The 26,280-nt window shown below is 42.4% G+C and overlaps 2 protein-coding genes across 2 annotated transcripts; both read right to left on the bottom strand.

Annotated features, from left to right (window-relative positions):
• Positions 1 to 1,449: 1,449 nt before the first annotated feature.
• On the bottom strand, positions 1,450 to 9,734 carry LOC142759607 (olfactory receptor 10G7-like). The gene is made up of 2 exons (XM_075861994.1): positions 8,833 to 9,734; positions 1,450 to 1,519 (listed from the first exon to the last, which is right to left on the bottom strand). Exons 1-2 carry the CDS (start codon positions 9,732 to 9,734, stop codon positions 1,450 to 1,452), a joined length of 972 nt encoding a protein of 323 aa, XP_075718109.1.
• A 14,738-nt stretch (positions 9,735 to 24,472) lies between these two features.
• On the bottom strand, positions 24,473 to 25,414 carry LOC142759543 (olfactory receptor 10G7-like). Its single transcript, XM_075861869.1, has one exon. It carries the CDS (start codon positions 25,412 to 25,414, stop codon positions 24,473 to 24,475), a length of 942 nt encoding a protein of 313 aa, XP_075717984.1.
• Positions 25,415 to 26,280: the final 866 nt, after the last annotated feature.

Raw genomic sequence — 26,280 nt, 5'->3', positions numbered from 1 at the left:
GACAAGCCCAATTTTGTTCAATTTAGTATTCTTGGCCTTTCTATTATAATTTCATTTTAAAATGTGACTGTATATTAAATTGTGTACAATATATTTTTATTTCCACAATCTAGAGTATGTAGTTGAACAGTGAACATTGAATCACAATAGTTAATAGATAAACATACTCTGAGACAGAATTGGAGTTCATTCACATGATGGACTACCCATACCAATGTATTCTATTTATCTACAGAGTATGGTGTAAATAGGATACACAAACTTATCTAAATCTCTCTTTCCCTAAAATTAGTGGTGCCACTATTTAACCCCTTAATGACACAGACATTTTTTTATTTTTTATTTTCGTTTTTCACTTCCCGCCTTCCAAGAGCCATAACGTTTCTATTTTTCCATCAATAGAGTGGTGTGAGAGCTTTATATTTTGCGGGAGGAGTTGTAAGTACCATATAATGTACTGGGAAGCTGGAATTGGAAAAAAACTGTGATTCCTCCTTATTTTTTGGGCTCTGTTTTTACGTCTTTCACCGTGTGGTAAAAAAAAACAATTTAACTTTCTGTGGATCAATACGATTACAGTGATATCAAATTTATATAGATTTTTTTTATATTTTACTACTTTAAAAAAATAAAAACCTTTTGATAAAAAAAATTTGTTTTGTTTCACCACATTCTGAGAGCCATAACTTTTTCATTTCTCTGTGGATTAAGCAGTGTGAGGGCTTATTTTTGCGGGGTGTAATTTTTATGCGGGACGTAGTATTTATTGGTATCATTTGTTGGTACATATGACTTTTTGATCGCTTTTTATTATATTTTTTTGGGGAGCTAAGATGACCAAAAAACAGCGATTTTGGCAGTTTCGATTATAATTTTTTACGGTGTTCACTGCGCGCATTAAATAACACTATATTGTAATAGTTCAGACTTTTACGGATGCAGCAATAACAATTTTGTTTACTTTTTTAATTTTTTACATTACTTCAGAGGAAAAATAGGAAAAGGATTTTTCTTTGAAGTTTTAATAATTTCTTTTTTTTCCACTACTAAAAACTTTATTTCACTTCTTTTTAATAGTCCCCCTAGGGGACTTGAACCAGCGATCGTTAGATCGCTGGTACAATATACTGCAATACTAATGTATTGCAGTATATTGTCATTTTATACAGGCATCTGTTAAGCCCTGCCATAACAACCATCGTCACTCCCCGATCTTGTTGCGGGGGGGGGGGGCAATGAGCTGACAGATGGGCTGCCCCCCTTTTTTCAACACCTCAGATGCTGCTGCCATGATTGACCGCAGCATTTGAGGGGTTAAACAGTCAGGAACAGCGCGATCGCTGCTCCTGGCTATTAGTCGTGGATGTCGACTGTAAAACACAGCCGACACCCGCAGCATGTGCTTCCTGGTGCGGTAAGGGTATGTGCACACACAAAATAAAAAACGTCTCAAAATACAGAGCGGTTTATAAAAACGGCCGCGTAAAAAACACCTTGTCGGAACAGAACGCCGTTTTTCTCATTGAAATCAATGGGCAGATGTTTGAAGGCGTTCTGCTTCCGTTTTTTCAGCCGTTTTTTGGGACGTTTCTTGGGACGTTTACGGCCCGAAAAACGGCTGAAAACACTCCGCGTGAACATGCCCTAAGGAGTTAATATGGCACTTACATGCAGCACTTTGAAATACTACATTGGTAGTAGGAAACACATTTTATTTTTGCAGATTAAATCTAAATTTAGAATTTAGTTTATTTTGACTTATTTTCCTAATTTTACTAGGACATTTTAATTTTCTAATTTTTTTGTATTGTTTCCTTGTTATCCTTTTCTATTGCTATGATTAGGTCATGTTCTTGACAAGTCACCCTATATTTCAAAAGGCCTACCAAATTTGAGTGCACCAATTGCATCTAAAGTTAATTTTTAAAAATACAGCAATTTTGCAAATAATCTTGAATTAAAAAAATCCTACCATTTTGTGTCTACAGCTCCTATGCAGAACTATGTGTCTACATAGTTACAGACAACTGACAAACCCTGTGTAGCCTGATCCTAGAGTACAGTCATGTGCTATTCCCTGTGTCTCCTCTTTAACTGTCTATAGCTTATAAATAAGAGGAGGCAGAGCGAGCTGAGTAACAAATGACTGCAGGATCAGATTACATATATATAAATACATATATATTACAATTTTGTGAGGTAATTTTGAATGAAGAAACATAAGGAGACAGCATTATTAGAAAAATAAGTTGGTTAGATGAAGCCAACTTCTACCTTTCCGGTGCTGTTAATAGTCACAACTGTGTTTATTACTCCACAGAAAATCCCCTTGCAACAATTGAGGAACAGTTGAATCACCCAAGGGTTATAGTTTGGGCCACTCTTTCATGTAAAAGGGTAATTGGACCTATCTTCTACAATCCAATGGTTACCTCAGACCTGCACCTTAACATGCTCCAAGAAAATGTAATACCACAATTGCAGGTGGAGCATGAAAATGAAGACTCCTATTTTCAGCAAGATGGAACCCTCTTCACTATGCTGTAGTGGTGCGTAATTTTCTTGACAAAAAATTACCTAATAGGTGGATAGGTAGACGAGGCCCGGTAAATGGTCACTATGTTTACCACACTTTACCCCGATGGACTTTTTCTTTTGGAGAGTTACGTTTTAAGATAAGGTATATTGAGGAAAACCACGCACGGTTGATGACATGATTCAGTTCATGAAAGAAGCAGCCAAGAAATGAATGCCAATAAAGAACTTTGTGCCAAAGTGCGAGTGGAAAGACTAGATTACAGCAATGTGTAAATAGTGAGGGCTGCCAATTTGAGCCTATAAGTGATTGTACTTAATTGTTTTGATATTCTATAATATACTATTTAACCCCTTCCCGACATGCGCCGTATATATGGCGCACGTCGGCTGGGGGAATATGGAGCGGGCTCAAGGGCTGAGCCCGCTCCATAGAACAAGCGTGTCGGCTGTGTGTTACAGCCGACACTTCAGGGTAATGAGCGGGATCCCGCTCCATCCAATGATTGCTGGTTCAAGTCCCCTAGGGGGACAAGTGAAAACCAGTGAAATATATTTTTTTTAATAATTAAAAAAATAATAATTAAAAGTAAAAAAAAACTTTTCCCAAGCACAATGTAAAAAAAAATTAACATAACTGGTATCGACGCGTCAGTAAAAGTCTGAAATATTTAAATAAATCATTATTTAGTCTGCACGGTGAACGCCGTAAAAAATATAAATAATAAAACCACAGAATCAATGTTTTTTGGTCACTTCATCTCCCACAAAAAACTGGAATAAAAAGTGATCAAAAAGTCTCATGTACCCCAAAATGGTACCAATAGAAACTACAGTTCGCCCCGCAAAGAGTAAGCCTTTATACCACTCAATCTACGAAAAATTCAAAAAGTTAAGGCTCTCCGAATATGGCGACAAAACTCAAATTTTATTTTTAACAATCATTTTTTTCCTTGTAAAAGCAGTAAAAGATAAAAAAACAATATAAATTTGGTATTGCTGTAATCGTATTGACCTGCAGAATGAAGTTAACACACTGTTTTTACCGCATGGTGAACCCCGTAAAAACAAAAGCCCCCAAAATATTGAGGGATCTCTGTATTTTTCCTATTCCATCTCAATTTTTTTTTCCAGTTTCCCACTACATCATATGGTACAATAAATGGTGCTAAAAAAAAACAAGCCCCCATACGGCAATATTGATGGAAAAAATAAAAAAGTTATGGCTTTTGGAAGGTGGGGAGGAAAAAATGAAAGTGAAAAAATGGCTGCGGCGTGAAAGGGTTATATATATATATATACATATATATATGAATTTGTGTTGTCTGTTCTTTATGCATGGCCAAACGACTGGAACAATCTGCGCCAAATTTGCACATAAGTAAATCAGGCGCTTTTAAAGGTTTTACACCAGGTTTCAGCTCTCTAAGGCCTACTGTTTTCGACAAATTCACACAAAAAAAAAGCAAATATGCCACCATTGGCTTGCACATCAGGGTGCCTCCTCCATATCACATCAGATGACCCGTATTAGCCAATAGAAGCTTGCAGGTTCTTCATTCTTAGCCTCACTCACATACACACAGTTTTACACCAGGTTCCCATAACAACCCAGTCATTTTTGTTTTACACCGGGTTTCCATATATATATATATATATATATATATATATATATATATATACATACATATAGAGAGAAGGATAGAACACAGTAACGGCACCAGGACTTCAGAGTAGATGAAAGCAAAAGTGGATTTATTCACCTCAATACAGCAACGTTTCGGTTCAACGGGAACCTTTCTCAAGCCATAGCAAACTAAGCAAAGTGTCAAATATTTATAGGAGGAGCATACAATAATCGACAATAAAACAATTATATGTATAATTCCATTAAAACATGTAGATAAGTGTATACCAGTATTGTAAAAAAGCATCCATAGAGTGCACATAATTCTTCCACTGTAGAGCATATGAAAACAATATAATATGCGTAAAAAGTGCAGTAATAATCACAAGAAACACTGTAAATAAGGGCAATTAAGATAATTGGAAACGGGCAGAGGATAATTCTACTTAAACAGCGATGTACTTACTGTAAATCGTTAGGTCTGTGAAGAGATAGGAAAATGCGCCTGACACACTCGTGTGTGCCCACTGCGCATACTCCAAGATGGCGCCCACACCGGATATTAAGTCCGATGGAACGCATAAGGCAGCAAATTACCACTGCGCATGCGCAACTACGGAACTTGCGTTCCACCCCTACTGCGCACGCGCCAGCGGTGAAGTAAACTTATATAGAACGAAGAATTCTAACAACAACATCATATTCAAAATTGGACATAATCCATATGCTGTAATAGACTATGCAATCCATCCCCCAAAAATGGGTTTGGGACCGTAATGTCCACACATAGGAGAGCTAAATCAAAAGGATAGAGGCAATGCTGTCAGTATAATGTAAAGCCCCCTAGTGGTAAGAATATCAATGTGTATGTCATTATAACTCAATGTAATGTGATTGTAGTCACCAATGGGGCAAGTAAAAATATTATACTTGAGGGAATATTAGCATTCCAACAAGGAGATCAAATATTCCCGATAAACACCATAGCAAAGAAAAACGCATATTCCAAAATAAGGTAATATGCGTTAAATATCAATGCTCAGCCCACAATTAGATAGAGACGATAATGAACATTTATTGAAAACACAGAGGAGGAAATACAAACATCAACAGCATTAGAACTATACAGTCTACATAGAAAATTATTTTAGACCATTCCATCGCTAAGAAATGTAACAAAATCCTGTAATTGACTAGTTGAACCGGTCCAGATGAGGAAGACATCGTCTATGTATCTCCACCACCGCAGCACTTGACTGAAGTGGTGGAACACATAGACAAAGCCCTCCTCAATCCGCCGCATAAAAATATTGGCATATGTGGGGGCCATATTAGACCCCATTGCCGTTCCTCTCTTCTCAGAAGATTTTGTTACATTTCTTAACGGTTTGAATTCCACAATTCTACTTACCATGTCATTTTCCACAAGCTCTATTGAATTTTTGGATACTCGAATTTCTATTGTCGATAATAGATTGGTTTCTGATCTGTTTTCCAAAAAAACGGACAGAAACAATCTCTTACATTTCACTAGCGGACATCCAAGTACGATGTTGAAATCACTGCCTTACAGTCAGCTGATTAGAGTTAAGAGTGTGGTGAGTCAAGAGGATAAATTGTCCTCAAGACTCTACCAAATGTGTAAAAAGTTCTCTGATCGGGGTTATCCGGGTTATGTTTTGGATTTTAATAGACGGAAGGTTGAATTGCTGGATAGACATGACCTCCTCAGTGGACAGTTAGTTGGGAACAAGAATGTCCGGTTACCATTTATCTCCACTTTCTCCTCATTAAGCCCACAGATTGGTGGGATTCTGAGGAGAGATTGGAAGATGTTGGAGAGAGCCTTTCCGAAGGTTGCTGAATTTCAAGAGAGGCCTATGATGGCGTACAGGAGAGGTAAAACAATTAAAAACAGTGTGGTCAAGGCCGATATTGGGTCGCATCGGAAAAATCTGATGTTTTTGGCCCCTCCGAAACATGGGTGTTTTCCATGTCTTGGTTGTAACATCTGTGACAATATGATCAAGGGCGGCGTTTTTAACCACCCACAAACTGGCCAGTCAATAAATATCAAAGGTTTTTTTACGTGTCAATCTTCTTATGTCATTTATTTGTTGAGTTGCCCATGTGGTCTCCACTATGTTGGTGAGACCACTACAGAGGTACGTCTCAGGATGAGAAATCATAAATCAAACATCAATACCAAGAGGCAAGACCTACCAGTGTCGAGACACTTTGTTGAAAAAAAACATAGCTTGTCACAGTTGAGATTCAGAATCATTGTGATAGAGGTGATAGAGGTCTGGCACTCAAAAGAAAAGAGCTTGAGTGGATTTTTTAATTAGAAACCATGTCTCCTAAGGGGTTGAATATAGAATATCCTTGTGGCCCGCATATTTGAGATAGTGGTGGTTCACTTGTTCTCTCCCCCACAGATTTATAGGGATATGATCGGTTGACGTTCTTGAAGGTATATTTTGTGTCTTTGATGTATAGTTTAACTGAGGTCTTATTTTGACCTTCCTTTGAATATAAATTTTTTATGTTTGTTTTTATATTCACATATATTGTATATTAATATGTTTCTTTATGTTTCTTCTTTCACACTTTTTAGATACACAACTGCATGTTAAGCAATTTTGAGAGATATTGGAAAGCGGCAGAAGCCTTCTCTTTAAAACTATAAAGTCACGTTTGGAATATATACCAACAGAGTTCAAATGAGATAGTCAATTGAAAATATAGCGATGGAATGGTCTAAAGTAATTTTCTATGTAGACTATATAGTTCTAATGCTGTTGATGTTTGTATTTCCTCCTCTGTGTTTTCAATAAATGTTCATTATCGTCTCTATCTAATTGTGGGCTGAGCATTGATATTTAACGCATATTACCTTATTTTGGAATATGCGTTTTTCTTTGCTATGGTGTTTACTGGGAATATTTGATCTCCTTGTTGGAATGCTAATATTCCCCCCAGTATAATATTTTTACTTGCCCCATTGGTGACTACAGTCACATTACATTGAGTTATAATGACATACACATTGATATTCTTACCACTAGGGGGCTTTACATTATACTGACCGCATTGTCTCTGTATCCTTTTGATTTAGCTCTCCTATGTGTGGACATTACGGTCCAAACCCCATCTAATTTTTGGGGGATGGATTGCATAGTCTATTACAGCATATGGATTATGTCCAATTTTGGATATGATGCTGTTGTTAGAATTCTTTGTTCTATATAAGTTTACTTCACCGCTGGCGAGTGCGCAGTAGGGGTGGAACGCAAGTTCCGTCGTTGTGCATGCGCAGTGGTGATTTGCTGCCTGACGCGTTCCATCGGACTTAATATGCGTATGCGCAGTGGGCACACACGAGTGTGTCAGGCGCATTTTCCTATCTCCTCACAAACCTAACGATTTACAGTAAGTACATCGCTGTTTAAGTAGAATTAGCCTCTGCCCGTTTCCAATTATCTTAATTGCCCTTATTTACAGTGTTTCTTGTGATTATTACTGCACTTTTTACGCATATTATATTGTTTTTATATGCTCTACAGTGGAAGAATTATGTGCACTCTATGGATGCTTTTTTACAATACTGGTATACACTTATCTACATGTTTTAATGGAATTATACATATAATTGTTTTAATGTCGACTATTGTATGCTCCTCTTATAAATATTTGACACTTTGTTTAGTTTGCTATGGCTTGAGAAAGGTTCCTGTTGAACCGAAACGTTGTTGTATTGAGGTGAATAAATCCACTTTTGCTTTCATCTACTCTGAAGTCCTGGTGCCGTTACTGTGTTCTATGCTTCTCTCTATTGGATTTTGGGGAATTGATTCACCCCCAGGTAACGAGCACATGGCCTGATTTTCTGGAACCATTGGAGTGCTGTGTTCATCTATCTCTGGACTGTATATATACATATATATATATATATATATATATATATATATATACATACAGTATATATATATATACTGTATATATTTATATATATATTTATATATAAATATATATATATATATATACCACGGAGACACATAGATTTGTATACGAGCTGCATATACAAAGCGGTACGACATTTTCAGCAAGATTATTTAAGTTCAGTTATATTTTATTTTCACTATAAAATGGTCGCATATGTGCTCATAGTCTGTAAAGGAGTTGTCCACTACTGGACACCTGATGACCTATCCACTGTGTAGGTCATTAGTACATGATCTGTTGGGATACGCCACCGTTAAGCCGTTAAGCACCGGATGTACATGCCGGAAGCAGTTTGCTACGGCCACAGAATAGCGGTTGAGCTACAGTACTGCAGCTCTGCTCCTATTCAAGTGAATAGGAGCAGAGTTGCAGTTCTGCAGCACAGCCGCAATGCTATGTAGCCAACTGCTTCCGGCCTCGTACATCGCATAATGGGATAATCGCAGACCACCGGAGCGGCTGATCAGTGTGGGGTCCTGGTGTCGGACCCGCACTGATGATATACTGATGACCTATCCGGTGGATAGGTCATCAGTTGTCCGGTAGTGGACAACCCCTATAACTATAATCAATAAAGAATAGAATTAAACAAACAAAAAAAATGATTCTAAGTGATAGCATAATTTTCAGCATTTGGCGTACAACTATAGTAGCATCAATGCAATATTTTTTTTAGAGCTCCTTTCACCTCCTGGTTCCTCAGACTGTAGATAATGGGGTTTAGAGAAGGGGTGATTAATGTATAAAAAACAGCTGCTGCCATATCAAAGGAAGAGCCGGAATCTGTACGCATGTAAGTGAATACACAAGGAATATAAAATAATGCCACCACCGTAACATGAGAAACACAGGTAGAAAAGGCCTTGTTCCTGCCAGCTGCAGTTTTGATTCTCATTATGGCTACAATTATATGTATATAAGAAATCATGATTAGAATGAAGCAGCTTAGGGAGATGGAGGCAATGTTAGCCAGTATCATAGTTTTATTCAGTGTTGTGTCTGCACATGCGAGTTTCAGCACTGGGATAATGTCGCAAAAAAAGTAATCTATTTCATTGGAATGACAGAATGGAAGGTGAAATGTTAGCACTGTATGAGTAACTGAATGCAACGAACCAGCCAGCCAGGATCCAAATGCAAGGCACATAGACACCTTCCAGCTCATGAGACCTGTATAATGTAAGGGTCGGCATATAGCTGCATACCTATCGTATGCCATGACGGTGTACAGGAAACACTCAGCGCTTGCTAGGAAATGGAAAAAGTATAACTGCGATACACATTCACTAAAGGGAATCGTCTTCATGGATAAAACATTTCCAAGTAATCTAGGTACAGTCACTGAAGACAAGCAAATGTCCAAGAAGGAAAGGTTAGCAAGAAAGAAATACATGGGAGTATGAAGAGGTGGCGTGCCTTTAACCACTCCAATAATAAGAACGTTTCCCACCAACGTGGAAGTGTAGATAACGGAGAGAAACAAAAACAGAGGAACTTGAAGCTTATCAACACATGGAAGTCCTTTCAGAATGAAGTCCACTAACAGAGATGAATTCCTTCCATCCATTTTCTCCTGAACATCATAATCTAAAAGAGCTATAAAGGGAATTAAGATATGCTCAATACTACTATTACAATAATAACATCATTGTCATAGATTGTGTGATACGGATCAGGAAGGTTTGCTTTGATTTCTTAAGAATTATGCTGGGAAATATTGAAACTATAGAAGTTACTGCAAGTCAAAACTGTATAGTTATTAAGCGTCTTGGACGCCATAGATAATAAAGTGTTTGCCCAGTTAGTGTAATCCACTTCATTATGAATAGAGGACAAGGAGAGACTACAGCACAGTAATAGCCATTGCATATTCTTTTTCTAATTCTCTCATAAATTTGGATTTATAGCCTTAAGTAATCCAGAGAGAAAACATATTCAGTTTTAGCAAGGGACTATATCTCAATCTACAAATCTTAAAGTCTCATATTCCAAATCAAGTCTTACCCTACTGTTCCTTAACCCCTTCCCTCTTTGGCCACTTTTGACCTTCCTGGCAGAGCCTCATTTTTCAAATCTGACATGTTTCACTTTATGTGGTAATAACTTCGGAATGCTTTTACCTATCCAAGTGATTCTGAGATTGTTTTCTCGTGACACATTGGACTTTATGTTAATGGCAAATTTGGTTATTTGTGACAAACACCAAAATTTAAAGAAAAATTGCAAAAATTTGTATTTTTCAAAATGTAAATGTATTTGCTTGTAAGACTGGCAGTTATACCACACAAAATTGTTGCTAATTAACACCCCCCATATGTCTACTTTATATTTGCATCGCTTTTTGAACATTCTTTTATTTTTCTAGGACGTTTCAAGGCTTAGAACTTTAGCAGCAATTTCTCACAATTTCAAGAAAATTTCAAAAGGCTATTTTTACAGGGGCCAGTTCAGTTGTGAAGTGGCTTTGAGGGCCTTATATATTGGAAACCCCCAATAAGTCTCCCCATTTTAAAAACTTCACCCCTCAAAGTATTCAAAACAGCATTTAGAAAGTTTCTTAACCATTTAGACGTTTCACAGAAATTAAAGCTAAGTACAGGTGAAATGTACAAATTTCATTTTTTTTGGGAGAAATTCATTTTTAATAAAAAAAAATTTGTAACACAGAAGGTTTTACCAGAGAAACACAACACAATATTTATTGCCCAGATTCTGCAGTTTTTTAGAAATATCCCACATGTGGCCCTAGTGCACTTATGGACTGAAGCACCGACCTCAGAAGCAAAGCAGCACCTAGTGGATTTTGGGGCCTCCTTTTTATTAGGATATATCTTAGGCACTATGTCAGGTTTGAAGAGCTTTTGCGGTGCCAAAGCAGTGGAAAAAGTGACCCTATTTGGGAAACTACACCCCTCAAGGAGATTATCTAGGGGTATAGCGAGCATTTTGAACCCACAGGTTTATTGCAGAATTATTGGAAGTAGGTCGTGAAAATTAAAATCTACATTGAAAATGTAGGTTTAGCTAATTTTTTCTAATTTCCACAAGGACTAAAGGAGAAAAGCACCACAACATTTGTAAAGCAATTTCTTCCAAGTAAAACAATACCCCATATGGGGTCATAAACTGCTGTTTGGACCCACGGCAGGGCTATAGAAGGGAAAGAGCGCCAATTGGCTTTTGGTGCTCAAACTTAGCAGGAATGGTTTGCGGAGGCCATGTTGCATTTCCAAAGCCCCTGAGGGGAAAAAACTGTGGAAACCCCCCACAAATTACCACATTTTGGAAACTACACCCCTTGAGGAAATTATCTAGGGGTATAGTGAGCATTTTGACCGCACATGTAATGAAGGGGGTAGGGAAACGGAAAAGTGAGCCCTAATCTACCCGCCACTCTGTCCCTGCCTACTTGCAACGACCCGCCCTAGGCGACGGGGTACAACTGGGCGGCGGTCCCTACGCTCAGTAAGTGCACGAGACAAACAGACAAGGGTACACAAAGCTAAGGGAAATGGGGCAGTTGCCCACGGCAACACCGTGAGCAACAAGAGGGGTGAACGAGCCGAGTCAAACCAGGAGTGTACGAGGTACCAAACGCAGAGCAGGAGAGTAGTCAGTAAGCCGGGGTCAATATGGAGCAGGATCAAATAGTCAGAAGCTGTAGCTGGGCTAGCAAACCACACGAGAAGAAACACAAGCAACGGAGGAACAGGAAAGGCATGTATAAATAGACAGAGGGCGGGAGCTAGCTGAGTCTGGCCAGGCTGCGATAGGCTCTCCCACTCCTAAGCCTGCCAGCCTGAGTGGTGGAAGATGGAGTCAGTCTCAGAGACATAGACTCAGGTGAAGACTGATTACCTATGGGCGTTAACCCCGAAGTTGTGCCTGGCAGATCCTTTACAGTACCCCCCCTTTTATGAGGGGCCACCGGACCCTTTCTAAGAGGGCCTGGTTTATTGGGGAAACGTAGGTGGAATTTCCTGACCAATACCCCAGCGTGAACATCCCGGTCGGGTACCCAAGTCCTCTCCGCAGGCCCGTATCCTCTCCAATGGACCAGGTACTGGAGGGAGCCTTGGACCATCTTGCTGTCCACAATCTTGGCCACCTCGAATTCCACCCCCTCAGGGGTGAGAACGGGAACAGGAGGTTTCCTCGAGGGAGCCAAGGACGGGGAGCAGCGTTTAAGGAGGGAGGCATGAAACACGTCGTGTATTCTAAAAGATGGGGGCAACTCCAGTCGGAAGGAGACAGGATTGAGGACTTCAATGACCTTATACGGCCCAATAAACCGGGGAGCAAATTTCTTGGACGGGACCTTAAGGCGCAAGTTCCTAGACGATAACCACACCAGATCCCCGAACATAAACAAGGGGTTAGCAGAACGTCTTCTATCATCCTGAGTTTTTTGTACGCTCTGGGACGCCTCTAGGTTCTTCTGAACCTGGGCCCAGACTGTGCACAGTTCCCGATGAACGAAATCTACCTCGGGATTGTTGGAACTACCAGGTGAAACGGAGGAGAACCTTGGATTAAACCCAAAATTACAGAAAAAGGGGGAGACCCCTGACGAGTTACTGACCCGGTTATTAAGGGAAAATTCGGCGAGGGGAATGAATGAGACCCAATCATATTGACAGTCAGAGATAAAACACCTTAAATATTGTTCTAGAGATTGATTAGTCCTCTCGGTTTGGCCATTAGTTTCAGGATGGAAGGCAGAGGAGAAGGACAGATCAATCTCCAACTTTTTACAGAAGGCTCTCCAAAACAATGAAACAAATTGTACCCCTCTGTCCGAAACAATATTGTAAGGGACCCCATGGAAACGCAGGATGTGTTTGATAAACAAGGTAGCTAACGTCTTGGCATTGGGTAGTTTCTTGAGGGGCACAAAGTGGCACATCTTACTGAAGCGGTCTTGCCTTGAGATCGAGGCAAATCGGTGATAAAATCCATGGAGATATGGGTCCAAGGTCTCTGGGGAATGGGCAAAGAACGTAGTAAGCCCGCTGGTCGGGACCTGGGAGTCTTGGACCTAGCACAAACCTCACAAGCGGCGATGTAGGCCTTAACATCTTTAGGCAACCCAGGCCACCAATTGTTTCTAGCAATGAGGTGTTTGGTACCCAGGACGCCTAGATGACCAGATAGTGCGGAGTCGTGATTTTCCCTAAGTACCCTTAGCCGGAATTGCAGGGGAACAAACAGCTTGTCCTCAGGAAGGTTCCCGGGAGCTGAACCTTGATCAGCCGCAATTTCTGAGACTAAATCAGAATCAATAGAAGAAATGATTATACCAGGAGGCAGAATACAAGCAGGATCTTCCTCCGAAGGGGGGCTGGCCATGAAGCTACGCGACAGTGCATCGGCCTTAATATTTTTAGACCCAGCCCTATAGGTAACCAAAAAGTTGAATCTGGTAAAAAATAGCGCCCATCGAGCTTGTCTCGGGTTTAGCCTCCGGGCAGATTCTAGGAAAACCAGATTCTTGTGGTCGGTAAGGACCGTTACCTGGTGCCTAGCCCCCTCCAGGAAGTGGCGCCACTCTTCAAATGCCCATTTAATGGCTAAGAGTTCGCGGTTGCCAATATCATAGTTACTCTCAGTGGGCGAAAACTTCCTGGAGAAGTAGGCACAGGGACGGAGATGGGTGAGGGACCTGGTACCCTGGGACAAGACAGCCCCCACTCCCACCTCGGGTGCGTCAACTTCCACGATAAATGGCTCCATTTGGTTGGGCTGAACCAGCACCGGGGCCGAGATAAAGCACTTCTTAAGGACCTCAAAAGCCTGGACAGCCTCAGGAGGCCAGTGGAGGAGATCAGCACCTTTGCGAGTGAGGTCCGTAAGAGGCTTAGAGATGACCGAGAAGTTAGCAATAAATCTCCTGTAATAATTAGCGAAGCCCAAGAAACACTGTAACGCCTTCAGGGAGGCAGGTTGGACCCATTCCGCCACAGCCTGGACCTTGGCGGGGTCCATGCGGAATTCATGAGGAGTGAGGATTGGACCCAAAAATGGTATCTCCTGTACCCCAAACACACATTTTTCGGTTTTCGCAAACAGTTTGTTTTCCCGAAGGACCTGGAGCACCTTCCTGAGATGCTCAATGTGGGAGGACAAGTCCTTGGAAAACACCAGTATGTCATCAAGGTACACTACAAGAAATACCCCCAGGTAATTCCTTAAAATCTCATTTATGAAATTCTGGAAGACCGCAGGAGCATTACACAACCCAAAGGGCATGACGAGGTATTCGAAATAACCTTCGGGCGTGTTAAACGCAGTCTTCCACTCATCCCCCTCTTTGATGCGGATAAGGTTATACGCCCCCCCCGTAGATCAAACTTAGAGAACCATTGGGCCCCCTGAACCTGATTAAAGAGATCAGAAATCAGAGGAAGGGGATACTGGTTCCTTACAGTGACCTTATTCAAGTTACGGTAGTCAATGCATGGCCTAAGACCACCATCCTTCTTCCCTACGAAGAAGAAGCCAGCACCTACCGGAGAAGTAGAGGGGCGAATGTAACCCTTGGCCAGGCATTCCTGGATATACTCTCTCATGGCTTCACGTTCGGGACAAGAAAGATTAAATATCCTACCCTTAGGGAGCTTAGCTCCTGGTACCAATTCGATAGCGCAATCATATTCTCTATGAGGAGGTAACACTTCGGAGGCCTCCTTAGAGAAAACATCAGCGAAGTCCTGCACAAACTCAGGTAGCGTGTTCACCTCCTCAGGGGGAGAAATAGAATTAACAGAAAAACATGACGTCAAGCATTCATTACCCCATTTGGTAAGCTCCCCAGTATTCCAGTCAAACGTGGGATTATGCAACTGCAACCAGGGAAGGCCTAAAACCAAATCGGACGATAATCCCTGCATCAACAGTACAGAGCACTGCTCCAAATGCATGGAGCCAACAAGGAGTTCAAAAACAGGGGTATGCTGTGTAAAATAACCATTAGCAAGAGGAGTGGAGTCGATACCCACTACCGGGACAGGTTTAGGCAAATCAATCAAAGGCATAGCTAGAGACATAGCAAATTCCACAGACATGATATTAGCAGAAGACCCTGAATCCACGAAGGCACTGCCGGTAGCAGACCTACCACCAAAAGAGACCTGAAAGGGAAGCAAGATTTATTACGTTTCATATTTACGGGAAATACCTGTGCGCCCAAGTGACCTCCCGATGATCACTTAGGCGCGGAAGTTTTCCGGCTGCTTATTCTTACGCCTAGGACAGGTGTTCACTTGATGCTTGTCATCCCCACAATAGAAGCAGAGACCATTCTTCCTGCGGAACTCTCTACGTTGTCGGGGGGACACGGAGGCCCCGAGTTGCATAGGTACCTCCGAGTCTTCCGTGGAAGAGCGAAACAACGGGACCTCGGGAGGCATCATGGGGGAGTCAGAGGGGAAAACACAAAAACGTTCAAGTTGTCGTTCCCTGAGACGTCGGTCAAGTCGTACCGCTAAAGCCATAACCTGGTCTAGGGAGTCAGAAGAGGGATAGCTAACTAGCAGGTCTTTCAGGGCGTTCGACAGACCCAACCTAAATTGGCACCTTAAGGCAGGGTCATTCCACCGAGAAGCTACGCACCACTTCCTAAAGTCAGAACAATACTCCTCAACAGGTCTCTTACCCTGACGTAAGGTCACCAGCTGACTCTCGGCAAAGGCAGTCCTGTCAGTCTCGTCATAAATGAGTCAGAGAGCAGAAAAGAAACGATCAACGGAGGAAAGTTCAGGGGCGTCAGGAGCCAAGGAGAAGGCCCACTCTTGGGGCCCTTCCTGGAGCCGGGACATAATTATACCCACCCGCTGGCTCTCAGAACCTGAGGAGTGAGGCTTTAAGCGAAAGTAGAGCCTACAACTCTCCCGAAAGGAGAGACAAGTCCTCCGGTCCCCTGAGAACCGGTCAGGCAACTTGAGGTGGGGTTCAAGAGTTGAGGTGAGGGGCACTACCATGGTAGCGTCAGGCTGGTTGACCCTCTGAGCCAGGGCCTGGTCCTGTAGGGAGAGACCCTGCATTTGCTGGGCCAGGGTCTCAAGGAGGTCCATAGTAGAGACAGGGACCAGGGTAGACTAGGTAATGGGCTTGTGATTATGTAATGAAGGGGGTAGGGAAACGGAAAAGTGAGCCCTAATCTACCCGCCACTCTGTCCCTGCCTACTTGCAACGACCCGCCCTAGTCGACGGGGTACAACAGACAAGGGTACACAAAGCTAAGGGAAATGGGGCAGTTGCCCACGGCAACACCGTGAGCAACAAGAGGGGTGAACGAGCCGAGTCAAACCAGGAGTGTACAAGGTACCAAACGCAGAGCAGGAGAGTAGTCAGTAAGCCGGGGTCAATATGGAGCAGGATCAAATAGTCAGAAGCTGTAGCTGGGCCAGGAAACCACACGAGAAGAAACACAAGCAAAGTAGGAACAGGAAAGGCAGGTATAAATAGACAGAGGGCGGGAGCTAGCTGAGTCTGGCCAGGCTGCGATAGGCTCTCCCACTCCTAATCCTGCCAGCCTGAGTGGTGGAAGCTGGAGTCAGTCTCAGAGACATAGACTCAGGTGAAGACTGATTACCTATGGGCGTTAACCCCGAAGCTGTGCCTGGCAGATCCTTTACAGCACAGGTATTTTGCAGAAATTATTGTAAGTAGGACGTGAAAATGAAAATCTATATTTTTTCAAAGAAAATGTAGGTTTAGCTAGTTTTTTCTCATTTCCACAAGGACTAAAGGAGAAAAAGCATCACAACATTTGTAAAGCAATTTCTCCGAAGTATAACAATACCCCATATGTGGTCACAAACTGCTGTTTGGACCCACGGCAGGGCTCAGAAGGGAAAGAGCGCCATTTGGCTTTTGGTGCTCAAATTTAGCAGGAATGGTTTGCGGAGGCCATGTCACATTTAAGAAGCCCCTGATGGGACAAAACAGTGGAAACCCCCCACAAGTGACCCGATTTGGGAAACTACACCTCTTGAGGAAATTATCTAGGAGTATAGTGAGCATTTTGACCACACAGGTATTTTGCAGAAATTATTGGAAGTAGGCCGTAAAAATGAAAATCTACATTTTTTCAAAGAAAATGTAAGTTTTGCTAATGTTTTCTCATTTCCACAAGGACTAAAGGAGAAAAAGCACTGCAAAATTTGTAAAGCAATTTCTCCCGAGTAAAACAGTACCCCACATGTGGTCATAAACGTCTGTTTGGACACACAACAGGGCTTAGAATGGAAGGAGCGCCATTTGTTTTTTTAGCTCAAATTTTGCAGGAATGGTTTGCGGAGGCCATGTCGAATTTGCAAAGCCCCTGAGGGGACAAAACAGTGAAAACGCCCAAAAAGTGACTCCATTCACGAAACTACACCCCTTGAGGGATTCATCTAGGGGTGTGATGAGCATTTTGACCCCACAGGTGTTTCATAGATTTCATTAGAGTTGGGCAGTGAAAAGAAAAAAAAATCCTTTTTCTTCAATAAGACGAATCTTTAGCTCAAAAGTTTTCATTTTCTCAACAAATAAAGGAAAAAAAGAACCCCAACTTTTGTAAAGCAACTTCTCTTGAGTACGAAAATACCCCATATGTGGTCATAAACTGATGTTTGGATACACAGCAGGGCTCAGAAGGGAAAAAGTGCCATTTGGCTTTTGGAGTGCAGATTTTGCTGGATTGGTTTCTGGGCGCTATGTCGCATTTGCAAAGCCACTGTGGGATCCAAACAGTTGAAACCCCCCAGAAGTGACCCCATTTTGGAAACTACACCCCTCAAGGTATTCACCTAGGGGTGTAGTGAGAATGTTAACCCCACAGGTGTTTTGCAGAAATTAGTGTGCACTCGATGTTGCAGAGTGAAAATGGGATTTTTCAATAGATATGCCAATATGTGGTGCCCAGCTTGTGCCACCATAATAAGACAGTTCTCTAATTATTATGCTGTGTTTCCCGGTTTTAGAAACACTCTACATGTGGCCCTAATCTTTTGCCTGGACATTTGACAGGACTCAGGAGTGAAAGAGTATCAATGCGAAATTGAGGCCTAATTTGGCGATTTACAAAGTATTGGTTCACGATTGCAGAGGCTCTGATGTGAAATAATAAAAGAAACCCCTGAGAAATGACCCCATTTTGGGAACTGCACCCCCAAGGCATTTATTAAGAGGTGTAGTGAGCATTTTCATCCCACAGGTCTTATCCATAAATGATTGCGCTGTGGATGGTGCAAAGTAACAATTTTAATTTTTCCCTAGATATGCCATTTCAGTGGCAAATATGTCGTGCCCAGCTTGTGCCACTGGAGAAATACACCCAAAAAATTGGTAAAATGGTTCTCCCGCTTATGGTGATGCCATACATGTGGAAGTAAACAGCTGTTTGGGCTCGCTGCAGGGTTCAGAAAGGAGGTAGCGCCTTTTGGCTTTTGGAGTTTGGATTTTTCTTGGTAGTAGTTTTGTTTGGAGTTTTACTGGTATTTTAGTTTATAATGTGGGGGTATATGTAAGCTGGGCAGAGTACATCAGGGGCATAGTCAGGTGGTATAATAATGGGGTAAACAACAAAATAATGCATAAATATTTGTTACGCTATGACACAATCCTTTCTGCACAGGCCAGTGTCGCACTGATAAATGTCCTTTCTTATCCCCCTTTTGGTCCACACTCCGCACATTTGCAGTTTTGGGAATTTTGCTGGGAAAGTGTTGTACTGGTAGAATATGGGTAGCCTCGCTTCCAGCTGATATGTTTGGGCCCTCCCTTTCCTGGTTCCCTAATTTTAGGTCCTTGATAAATCGCCTTCTGAAACAGAAGAAATGTTCCCCTCGGGGCTGCACAACTGCTTATTTGTATTATCTTTTATTTATCTTTCCTGACATATTGTAGCCTTAACAAAATTTTTTTTTCATAGACGTAGTGGTATGAGGGCTGTTTTTTTGTGGGATGAGCTGTAGTTATTATTGGTACCATTTTGGGGTACATGCGACTTTTGATCACTTTTTATCCTATTTTTTGGAGGCAAGGAGACCAAAAAACAGCAATTCTGGCATAGTTTTTTTAGTTTTTTTATATAGCGTTCACCACGCGTCATAAATTACATGTTAACTTTATTCTGTGGGTCATTTCACTGTATATTGATTTATATATAAATTATTGTGCTCCCACAATTTTAATTATTTCAATTCAAATTCGCTTTGATAGTGACTAAAAGTAGAACAATTTTATTAAATTTGATTAAATATCTTGTTGAAAACAGGGATACAATCCCCTTGTCATAAACCAATGTGCTAAAAATACAAAAAATAACAGACAAAAACTGTATATATTCATCATTTGGTCCAGTTGTGGATCCTATAGATGAATAAACTAGTATTGATACTTGGAGGTGTTTGTGCCTAACAATGTTGCTACAGCAGACCAATCCTAATTCTAGATGGACAGACAGGGCATTCCCTGAATGACCGAGGTAAATGGGCTAAAAGATCTAAATATGCTGTCACCTGCACTTATTCCCTCAGTATTTTGACCCAACGCATTTCTAAATCCTATGTCATCAGGGTTCTATTCAGGATAAGATTAAACTGACCATTGTGGCAGCAAAAATTCGTATCAGTTATTGATTATTGTAACATAGCTTGTTCGCACTTGATACCAGCAACACGTTCACGCTGGAAATGAGTACTAAAATAGAGAATGCTCCTCCCCTCTCGTTCCAACCATACCGCCCCACCAGCCAATCCAAAACGCCGACGTCACTAGTGACGTGTCGTTATTCAAAGCAAGGCGGAACACATGATCCACCCCAACCAATCACAGCCACACCGCTCATGAGAGAGCAACGGCACATTAATATCAAATCTTTTTTCCCTGATGACGAGTCTTGTTTCCTCCTCTATAGGAGTTCCCCGTAGCTCTCAATGTGCCGTTGCTTTAATTTTCTAATTTTCTAATTTCATTTTACAATAATAAAGGACTTGATAAGGAAAAAAGGGAGATTATGTTTTATTTTATTACTTGAAACTTTTATTTTACTTTTAACATTTTTTTTTATACTTTTCTTTAGTCCCACTTGGGGACTTGAAGGTCCAAATGTCAGATTCTTCTTTTAATACATTGCACTACCTATGTAGTGCAATGTATTAGATCTGTCAGCCATTTACTGATAGAAAGCTGATTAGTCTTCGCCTCCGGGCGGGGCCTAATTAGCTTCCGTAATGGCAAAGCAGGAGGCCATTGTTCGGCCTCCTGTTGCCATAGTAGCAGTCAGCAGTCCTGCGATTGCATGGCAGAGCTGCCGATCTGATGCCGACCACTAAGATGCAGCGATCGCTAGCTCCGGTTCCTGCCGTTACATGTGGATGTCAGCTGTAACATACAGCTTACATCCCCCGCTGATGATGCTGGCTCAGCTCCTGAGCCGGCGCCATCTTGCCGGTGGCTACGGAAGCCTTTTAGGCCCCGCCTCCGGTCGGGGCCTGAAAGTCTTCCGTACTAGGCATACCAGAAGGCCAGTGTTAGGCCTCCGGTTGCCTTTGTAGCCACCGACATCACGGCAATTTCATTGCAAGTGCAAACCTTTAGGGCCAGTTCACACATTGCGTAAATACTGCGGATTTTCCGCAACAGAATTAGTTGCGGAAAATCCGCAGCAAATACAGTAACAGAAAAGTGGATGAGATTAAACAAATCTCATCCACACGCTGCGTAAATACTGAGCGTAAATACCGCTCAGAAATTGACCTGTGGTGCGGAAATTTATTCCGCAGCATGTCAGTAGTTTTTATGTAAACACTGCTTATATGTTGGCCAATTTCCCAATTGAATTCAATGGGGCTGTAAATCCCGCATCAAATAGCAGTTGTTCCATTTTTTGCGGCAGTTTCGCAGCGATTCTGCCGCAAAAAACGGAACTCAGAAAAAAACAAAACTTAAACTTACCTAGGAGTCTGTGTTTCATCCTCCTGGGATGACGCTTCATCTCATGTGACCGCCGCTGCAGCCAATCACAGGCTGTACGGGTGGTCACATGGATAAAACGTAATCCCAGGAGGCCGGCCCGGATAGCGTTAGAGGGCCGGCCTCCTGGGATGACGCTTTATTCCATGTGAACGCCGCTGCTGCCAATCACAGGTTGCATCGGTCTCCTGGGATGAGACGTCAGCAGGCTTGTCTGCTAGATTGCCGGCTAAGTGCTGCAGTTTTTCGCAGCGGACATTCCGGGCGGAAAACTGCACTACAGTTTGGTGGCTTTTTCACCCAGAATACCCTGCTGCGCACAGGGCGGATGTGTTGCATGCTATTACTCAGTGTATCCGCCACATGTGAACTCAATTATTCAATATTGATCATGAGTTTGGGCTAGGAGAACTTTATTCTTCAATGCTCATCTATCAGAAAATGTTAGTTCTAGGGGTTGTCTCACAAATAGAATCCCTGTCCATGTGCCCCATTAGGGCATATGGACGTCAAAGTGGGGGATCCACTGCTCGGAACCCCATTTATGAGCCAGATGTAAGAGCGCTCTTTACGTGCAGCTTTAGTTCAACTGAATGTCCGCCATGTAATGTCTGGCTGGCCATGGCTTATTCTGCACTGTAACAAACCGATCATCCTGCACAGTCTTAGTCTGAATTATTCTTTAGAATTATCTGTATACAAGATATAGTTGGTAGCTGATTGGCTGCTGTAAAGAGTAGGCTAAATTGTTATCCAATCATGCTTGACAAGAATTATTTATCCAACTTTTTGCAGTGGCGTAACTACCGCGGTAGCAGCAGTAGCAGCTGCTACGGGGCCCGGGGCTTGAGGGCGTCCGTGTCGCCAGCCGACACGCCCTCCCAAATGCCCGGTGGCGCCGCTAGCAGCCGTTATGGCTGCTACAGGGGTAGCACCGCTACTGTGGGGCCCGCGCCACCGAGCCTTACACAGGCACTCTCATGCCTGTAGGTGTCGCTAGCACCGGAGGGGGCCCCGGTGCTAGCGGCAGCCAAATACATGTATTAGCACTGAATGGCCGGGCATGTTCCGTGCCTGACCATCCAGTGCCTTACAATGACATTGATTGGCTAGCGGCGCGATGACATCATCGCGCCGCTTCCATGCTTGGAAGGTGCTGATTGGCGGGGCAAGTCATTCTGCCCCGCCAATCAGCATCATTGAAGGACGCTCATTCAGCTCCTGCAGACATGCTCAGAAGAGAGCATGTCTGCATCGCCAGTGAACAGCGTGGGAACCGGAGAATGTGAGTATGTCAACTTTATATATTTTTTTCCTCATAAAAATGTGAATGGCATTATCTATAGTGGGGAGGTCTATCTACAGGGGGGGTCGTCTTTATGTGGGCTATTATATATAGGGGGGTCTATATGTGGGGAAGTAGCTACAGGGGGGTCTATATGTGGGGCAGTAGCTACAGGGGGGTCTATATGTGGGGGTGTGGGCCACTATATACAGGGGGGTCTATATGTGGGGGTGTGGGCCACTATATACAGGGGGGTCTATATGTGGGGGTGTGGGCCACTATATACAGGGGGGTCTATATGTGGGGGTGTGGGCCACTATATACAGGGGGGTCTATATGTGGGGGTGTGGGCCACTATATACAGGGGGGTCTATATGTGGGGGTGTGGGCCACTATATACAGGGGGGTCTATATGTGGGGGTGTGGGCCACTATATACAGGGGGGTCTATATGTGGGCCACTATATACAGGGGGGGTCTATATGTGGGCCACTATCTACAGGGGGGTCTATATGTGGAGCAGTATATGTGAGACACTATACAGGGGTGGGCTATATGTAGAGCACTATCTATAGGGGAGCTATTTTTTAGGGTACTTTCTATAGGGGTGGGCTATGTGTGGGACACTATATACAGGGGTGGGTTACCTGTGGGGCACTAGCAACAGGGTGGCTATATGTAGTGCACAGTCTACAGGTGTGGGCTATATGTGGGACAATATCTACAGAGGTGGGCTATGCGTGGAGCACTAACTATAGGGGAAGCTATATGTAGGGCAGCACGGTGGCTCAGTGGTTAGCACTATTGCCTTGCAGCTCTGGAGTCCATATGTGGGCACTATCTACAGGGGCTTCTATGTAGGTCACTATCTACAGGGGGCACTATCTACAGGGGGCACGGTGTGTGTGTGTGTGTGTGTGTGTGTGTGTGTGTGTGTGTGACAGTTATATTTAGATGTGTTGAGAATTTTAACTTTGTTTACAGGTGCAGAAATGTTTTAAAAGTGAGAAGCTGAAGACATCTAAACGTTAAACTGCAGAAATGGAATCCATCATAGATGTCTGAACCGGAGGGAGAAGAAAAGAACTAGAATCTGAGACGTCACCGGTGAGTCACTTAATGTAAATGTTTATTCTTCCTCTAATCAGTATTGTAGTCACTGTATGATCTGCAGCGAGATGATGGTGGTATGATTTTTTTTTGTGAAACCGCATCTCCCAGCATATCCTTATCATTGTTCCGGCCATGCTGGGAGCTGTAGTTTTACGCCGTACAAACCTATACGCAGTGGCGTAAATACCGCTATAGCAGCCGTAGCGACTTCTACGGGGCCTGCAGCATGAGGGGGCCCGTGCCACCCGCCGGCACGGCCCCTCCCATGGCCGCAGGCTCCGCTAGCAGCCGCTATGGCTGCTACAGCGCGACACCACTGAAGGGGTTGTTCCTAAAAAATACATGCATCCCCTATCCACAGGACAGGGGATACATGTGGGATCGCTGGGACGCCCAGCGATGAGGAGAACGGGGGACCGAAAGTCCCCCCTAAGTTCTCCATGACAAACCTCGGACTTCCGTAGTCTGTCTGCAGCTCCATGGAAATGACTTGCGCACCGGTCGTGCTTGTGCGCATGTGTGACCAGCGCTCCTTTCATTTTTATTGAACTGCGCAGACGCCGGAAGTCCGAGGTTAGTCATGGAGAACTTCGGGGGACTTTCGGTCCCCCGTTCTCCTTATCGCTGCCAGCGATCACACATGTATCCCCTATCCTGTGGATAGGGGATGCATGTCTATATGCCGTTTTTTTTTGGGGGGGGGTCTGTATGGCGTAATCTACAGAGGGGGCTGTATGGCGTTATCTACAGAGGGGGTCTGTATGGCGTTATCTACAGAGGGGGCTGTATGGCGTTATCTACAGGGGGCTGTGTATGGTGCTATCTATAGGGGGGCGCTGTGTAGTGGAATCTATAGGGAGGCACTATCTAGGGGGGGGGTTGTGTGATACCCAGCAGAGGGGGGGGGGGCCCCAGTCAAAAGTTTGCTATGGGGCCCAGTCTTTCCTAGTTACGCCCCTGCAACTTGCGGTTACAATTCATTCGTTTGAGAGATGTCTTCACCTCATTATTTCTCAAAGAGTAAATGATGGGATTTAACATTGGGGTTACAAGAGTATAAAAAACAGCAATGGATTCTTCTATTACATAGTCCATAGAGTTGGGACTCAAATAAATAAAGACGGGAGGTCCATAGTAGAAAAACACTGAAATCATGTGTGATGCGCATGTGGAGAATGTTTTACGTCTCCCTTCTGAATTTTTGATCTTCAAGATTGTTCCTGCTATATAGGTATATGATATCAAAATGATGAGAAAGCAAATTAAAGCAACAGCCCCAATATTAGTTATTATTATTGCTTTGTTTAAAGTGGTGTCTGCACATGCAAGTTTCAACATTGGGATTACATCACAGAAAAAGTAGTCAATCCTATTTGGACCACAAAAGGGGAGACGGAAGGTTAAAGTAGTGTGTATCATGGAATGAAGAGAGCCAGTGAACCAAATCCCAGCAGCAAACTGTCTACACAGCTTTAAGTTCATGAAATTTGGGTAATGTAATGGCCGACAAATGGCCAAAAAACGATCATATGCCATGACAGTATAAAGAAAACACTCTGTACTTCCAAAAAAGTGAAAGAAATACAACTGGCTAATACATCCATGGAAAGAGATAGTTGTTTCTTTTTGTACAAAGTTTGTCAACATTTTGGGCAATGTGACTGTAGACAACCAAATGTCTAAGAAAGAAAGGTTCAGAAGAAAAAGGTACATAGGTTTGTGGAGGTGTCGATCTCCTTTTACAACTAAAATTAGGAGAACATTCCCTAGAAGAGTGCAAAAGTAAATTAAAGAAAACAGCACGAAAAGTGGGATTTTCATCACTTCAGGGTGTGGAAGGCCAATGAGGACAAACTCCATCACTGAGGAATAGTTTTCGTGTCCCATTTTTATCTAAAACAATTAAGACATTTCGTTACTTATCGAATACTCTAGATATAATTTTATCAACTAACTTATTTTGGTCAGAAAAGCATAGTGATATAATATAGAGCTTTGCAACTGATGTTGTAAAGAAGGTGGGGGCCCTCTGACATCTATTTTGGGTCTCAACCTATTTGAATGCTCAATAGACTCCCTTGCGAGACATTTAAAGTAATATTTAGCATATGCGCACGTGTTAAGTTTTTATTCCTTGGAACTAAGTCAGACATGGGCCTTCCATTATGCACTAGAAACAGACTTCACTTTACTGAAATTGAAAGAATACATAGAAAATACAGTAAATCTTATAAAAAATGGCATGAAAAGAAAAGTCTTCATAAAAAGTAATTCAGTCTATTACCTTTTATTTTTTGAATAACATGACAGATCTTACTTCTTCTTGGTATACTTACCAATGGAGGATTAATCTTGCATTTGCATTCTTTTCTCTGTGTTCCACTCATAAACAATTCATCTAGAGTTAAAATAATGCATTCAATGTGTTCTATTGTGTACATTTTAAAGGAATGCATGCACTACTGGCATATAAGTATTGAGTGCATACAAGTGAGGATATATGCTGTAGATGGTGCCATGAACATCACCACATCTAATGATGATGCAGTGAAGTTGTTGCCTTATATTCTTCCCTTGCCTTCCCTGCCTGCTGCAGACAGCTCTGCTAATGTATTGAAATATATATGATCCCCAAAGGAAAACTATTCCCTATGCTGGTATTTTCCCACAATTATGGTGATTTGTTTATAGTTTGCAAGATAGTGTGTTTGTGGTTCAATAGAAGTGTTCAAATAAAAAATTATTATACAACT

The sequence above is a fragment of the Rhinoderma darwinii genome, chromosome 1 (assembly GCF_050947455.1).
Source record: "Rhinoderma darwinii isolate aRhiDar2 chromosome 1, aRhiDar2.hap1, whole genome shotgun sequence".
Taxonomy (NCBI): Eukaryota; Metazoa; Chordata; class Amphibia; order Anura; family Rhinodermatidae; genus Rhinoderma; species Rhinoderma darwinii.
This window is presented reverse-complemented; position numbering and strand designations above follow the sequence as displayed.

Coding starts and splice junctions, on each gene's coding strand:
- LOC142759543 (XM_075861869.1), bottom strand. CDS start 25,414: ATGGGACACGAAAACTATTCCTCAGTGATGGAGTTTGTCCTCATTGGC.
- LOC142759607 (XM_075861994.1), bottom strand. CDS start 9,734: ATGGATGGAAGGAATTCATCTCTGTTAGTGGACTTCATTCTGAAAGGA. Junction 1,520..8,832: donor AAAGGAGCTCTAAAAAAAAT/ATTGCATTGATG, acceptor TGATTTCAATGA/GAAAAACGGCGTTCTGTTCC.